The sequence below is a fragment of the Gossypium hirsutum genome, chromosome D12 (assembly GCF_007990345.1).
Source record: "Gossypium hirsutum isolate 1008001.06 chromosome D12, Gossypium_hirsutum_v2.1, whole genome shotgun sequence".
NCBI classification, from domain to species: domain Eukaryota; kingdom Viridiplantae; phylum Streptophyta; class Magnoliopsida; order Malvales; family Malvaceae; genus Gossypium; species Gossypium hirsutum.
In genome coordinates, this window is record NC_053448.1 from 52,546,219 (window position 1) to 52,551,599 (window position 5,381).

General features: G+C 31.2%; 1 protein-coding gene across 3 annotated transcripts in view; it reads left to right on the forward strand.

Moving 5' to 3' along the window:
• The window catches only part of LOC121224224 (RINT1-like protein MAG2), a 13,537-nt gene extending 9,061 nt beyond the window's left edge, over nucleotides 1-4,476 (forward strand). Inside the window, exons 2-3 of one of the 3 annotated variants that reach the window (XM_041107079.1) lie at nucleotides 3,793-3,881; nucleotides 4,098-4,130. In XM_041107079.1, coding sequence (XP_040963013.1) covers nucleotides 3,793-3,881; nucleotides 4,098-4,106 — 98 coding nt within the window. In that variant the 3' untranslated portion in view covers nucleotides 4,107-4,130. Of the gene's footprint in view, nucleotides 1-3,792; nucleotides 3,882-4,097; nucleotides 4,132-4,267 lie in introns of those variants that run through there. The other 2 variants (XM_041107076.1, XM_041107078.1) reach the window with 2 other exon arrangements.
• The last annotated feature ends 905 nt before the right edge of the window (nucleotides 4,477-5,381 follow it).

The window sequence follows — 5,381 nt, forward strand, 5'->3', positions numbered from 1 at the left end:
AAAATATTACTCACATTAAAAAAGTATCAATATCTTTCAACATGGAAATTTTGAAGCCAAATCTTTTTATTTCTTACTTTAACTAAAAGCTTGGCTCGATTCATGACTCACTAGATAATCAACACAGAACACAGAAGTCATCATCAATCCTTTTCCTTCATTGACATACTTCTTCGTAAGATGTGTTCTTATCCGCATTTATTGTTCCAAGTATTAGCATTTTGCAAGTTGTTCACACAAATTTATTTGTTCATCAACACTTTTTGACATTTTTTTTTACGTTTGGATGTGCCAGATGAAGATACTTTTGTTCTTACCTCTTTAGTCTCTTCATTGTCGCAGTCTATAGGCACTGAATCTTGAATACCATCATCAAATCTATGTCAGCAAATGTTCTGGCAAACTCCCTGTTGCCATATCTTTGCCAACAACCAAAGCCATTTCATTATAATGATCAATGCTTTTATTCAAAAATGGTTCATACTTCTTGTGTGACTGTTGGATATTATACATAATTAGAATAACAAGTAAAAACAATTGAAATATACTTAACATATATATACATATATTACCATCACTGCTGCATCATATGTCGCTCTATCACATGTGATCATTTTCATGTTATCATCCCATCCAAAACCACTTTCACCCCGAATTGTGCACATAATCTGCCACTGGTTCTTTACAGTCCTCAAATGATTTTCCACATGCTGCGCATCGCATTGGACTTGAAATCTTTTAGAAATAGCTTCGGCAACTCGATTAATAGAAACTACTTTGAAAGTATTAGAAGGTTTATTTCCTCTTTGGGCCTCATATGCTAGAATTTCAAGAAAAATATGTTCTATCGACTTTGTCCACCTGAATTGCTTGGATGTCCCTTCTTTGTTGCCCTTACCCATTCTATATTAATAATTGTCATTGTCAATCATTTCAATATCCAACAAGCTTAAAACATAATAAATTCAATATTTAACAAGCTTAAAACATAATAAATTCAATATCTATCAAATTCAAGATATAATAATTTCAAAAGCCAACAAACTAAAATTTCAATATCATTATCCAACCAACATTAACAAAAAAAACAATTTTAATACTAAAACATACATAACATAGAAACAATAACCCTATGCCCTAAACCTACCTAATATTTCTAACCATATAATTAGTCCACATAGATTGTGTAATTTCATCTCTCTTAGCAGACCATTCTCTTGTTTCTTCTCTTTCTTCTCGCTCCGTAAGAGTTGGTATTATCAAATCAAACTCAGGCTCTTCGTATAATCCTTGATTAAGTAAATCACTAGGATCAACTCCTACGGAGTTGATGAATAATTGAATGTTGATCCTAGTGATTTACTTAATCAAGGATTATACGAGGAGCCTGAGTCTGATTTGATAATGCCAACTCTTGCGGAGTGAGAAGAAAGAGAAGAAACAAGAGAATGGTCTGCTAAGAGAGACGAAATTACACAATCTATGTTGACTAATTATATGGCTAGAAATATTAGGTAGGTTTAGGGCTTAGGGTTATTGTTTCTATGTTATGTATGTTTTAATATTAAAATTGTTTTTTTTGTTAATGTTGGTTGGATAATGATATTGAAATTTTAGTTTGTTGGCTTTTGAAATTATTATGTCTTGAATTTGATAGATATTGATTATATTTTAAGCTTGTTAGATATTGAATTTATTATGTTTTAAGCTTGTTGAATATTGAATTTATTATGTTTTAAGCTTGTTGGATATTGAAATGATTGACAATGACAATTATTAATATAGAATGGGTAAGGGCAACAAAGAAGGGACCTCCAAGCAATTCAAGTGGACAAAGTCGATATAACATCTTTTTCTTGAAATTCTCTCATATGAGGCCCAGAAAGGAAATAAACATTTTAATACTTTCAAAGAAGTTTCTATTAATCGAGTTGCTGAACCTATTTCTAAAAGATTTCAAGTTCAATGTGATACGAAGCATGTGGAAAATCATTTGAGGACTGTAAAAAAACAGTGGCAGATTATATTTACAATTCGGGGTGAAAGTGGTTTTGAATGGGATGATAACATGAAAATGATCACATGTGATAGAGCGACATATGATGCAGCAGTGATGGTAATATATGTATATATATGTTAAGTATATTTCAATTATTTTTTACTTGTTATTCTAATTGTGTATAATATCCAACAGTCACACAAGAAGTATGAACCATTTTTGAATAAAAGCATTGATCATTATGATGAAATGACTTTGGTTGTTGGAAAAGATATGGCAACATGGAGTTTTGCCAGATCATTTGCTGACATAGATTTGGATGATGGTAACCAAGATTCAGTGCCTATAGACTGCGACAATGAATAAACTAAAGAGGTAAGAACAAAAGTATCTTCATCTGGCACATCCAAACGTAAAAGAAAAAATGTTCAAGAAAGTGTCGTTCATGAACAAATTAAATTTGTGGGTAAACAACTTGGCAAAATTGCTAATGCTTTGGAACAATTTACTGCGGATAAGACACCACATCTTTACGAAGAAGTGATGTCGATGAAGGAAGAAGAATTTGATAATGACTTCCTATTTTCTGTGTTTGATTATCTAGTGAATCATGAATGCGAGCCCAAAGCTTTTTTAGTTAAAAGTAAGAAGCGTAAAAAGATTTGGCTTCAAAAATTTTCTCAATGTTGAAGATATTGATACTTTTTTTAATACGGAGTAATATTAGTTATGCACTTGGGCAATGTTGTTGTTATTATGTGGTGTACTGCTAATTATGCATTTGGATAATATTATTAATTTCTAGTATTAATTGTGGTTTGGAAACTAATTTATAAGTATTCAATCCGTGTTTTTTTTTATTTTTTTATAACACAATTACAAATAATTTTTTTGACTTTGGTTGTTTTCAATTTATGACGGTTAATATTCTAGTTTAATAATTGAGTATTATTATATATTTAATTTTATTTATAAATAAATCATTGCAATATATGTAAAAATAATTTAAAATATAAATTTAGTAATATATGTAAAAGCAGCTTTTCCGAAAAATATTTTCAGGAAACCTGCCAAACAACAGAAAATATTTTACACAGATTCATCCAAACACCAGAAAAAAAAATCATTTCCACAAAAGTAAAACATTTTCCAAAAATCATTTTCCAGAAAAATATTTTATTGGAAAACAAACGGAGCCTAAAACCCATTCATTTTACTCGTGTCTTGGAAAACATTTTCCAAATGTAAAATGTTTTCAAGCTTCCAAACACCGTAAAACTAGGAAAATATTTTCCTGGCAAACAAACAGACCCTTAATTTCAACCATAGAATAACAAAAAATACCTTTCTTTGCATATTGAAACATAACAACTGAAATACCAGAACACTATAAAGAATAATTCTTCTTGACTAACTAAACAAAAATTAAGTGCTTTTGTTTAACTTTAATAAGAATTTTAGAATTCCTATAATCTATGACATTTTAGAACTCTCACCTGCATATGCTCAGACCGCTTCCACTCTGGCCACCTCCTTAGCCAACAACGGCAACTCCTCTCCTAACCCTTCTCCATCTATAACACAGAAGTTTCCGCATAGAAAAAGAATAAGATAAAACCAGTGCTCTTCATGTACAAACTCAAAAACAAAAGAAGAAGAAGAAGAGAAAATCAATATCAAACTCAAAAACTTTGCTCTCTCTCTTTTGTACTTCATTTAAAAAGATTATTGATAATAGAAGGTGAGAAGTATTCGCCCTGAGATACCAACAAATATTATTTGAATGTTTGCAGCGCACTCAATGGAAGAGGTCGATGTGCTATGTGATCGATTAGGAATTTTTGTAGATGGCGCGTTACAGTGCATAGGAAATGAAAAAGAGGTTAGTTTGGCTCTAATAGTAATTTTCTCAACTTGATAAAACTTTCATTCCTCTCATCTTTTACACAGTAGACACCCTATCCATAGACTAGAGCTTTTGAACTAATCCTCTTATCTGCAAAATTTCTATTCTATTATATTTAAGATATCTATTTAATCTTCTATTTTTTCCAAACACTTTCTTTTAAGTTTGTTTGGGTGTTTGGTGTGTGAAAAGCTAGGTTAACCTATGATTGGTGTGTATGGCAACTAAAGGGCAGATATAGAGAATCTTACATATTCATTATAACATCTTCAAGTAACGAGGAAGAAGTGGAGAACATGGTACAATATCTCTCCCTAAATGCTAACAAGATATACCAAATCTCAGGAACACAGAAGTTCAAGATGCCAAAGCAAGAGGTGAGAATAGCAGATGTATTCCAAGCGGTTGAGAATGCAAAGAGTAGGTTTACAGTGTTCGCATGGGGTTTGGCTGACACCACTCTTGAGGATGTCTTCATCAAGGTTGCTCGTGGGGCGCAGGTCGTCAATATATTATCATGATTCTCACATTCTCTTCTTCTTATTATATCTACGATGTTCATATATGATAAACTCTTTCATTCTTTTTTTTTCTTTTTAAACTAGAAGCATTTCGTTCATCTGCAGATATAGTTGTAGTGTTGTTTTTTGTTTTTGTCATATACGCATTTACTTTGTAAATGTTAAGTATGACTCCTATTTCAGTCAAATTTGAGAAATAATCTTTTAGTTAAACTCTGTTTATTTGTTTCAATCAAACACTGATTAGTTTAGATTATTTTATTATTATTTGACATATGAATTTAGGCTATAAATAGGCTCTTTTACAACCTTAAAAATTACACCCATTAGATATTAGAACTCATAACACATTTAGAGAATTTTGTGTTTACGTTTTGAAAGTTCTTTGTTTTCGGGTTTTCGGGGTTTAGTTTTTATCTCCATCTTTTTGTACTCTTCGTTTCTTTTGCCATTATAGTAAAATTATCTTTGCCCGTAGTTTTTATCTTCTTTAGAGGAGTTTTTCTACGTTAAATTTGTGTGTTCAATTTCTTAATTTCTTCTGTTATTTTTACTTATTCCTTACTTAATCGGGTCAATCTCTAACAAGTAGTATCAGAGCTAGTTCAATTTTCATAAATCAGTCCATTCAGATATGACAGCAACAATGTTTGAAATTGAGAAATTTGATGGTGAGACAAATTTAAATCTGTGGCAAGTCCGGATGATAGCAATTCTAGTTCAATCCGGTTTGAAAAAGGTTGTTACCGAAAAAAAGCCTAAGAATCTAAATAAAACAGAATGAGAAGAGCTTGATGAAAAGGCTTTGTCTGCAATCTAGTTGTGCTTTCAAATACGGTATTACATGAGGTATTGATGGAGAAGACCTCATCTGCCTTGTGGAACATGTTAGAAACTCTTTATGTAACTAAGTCTCTGGTTAATAGTTTAGTGTTGAAATAACGTCTATTTACGT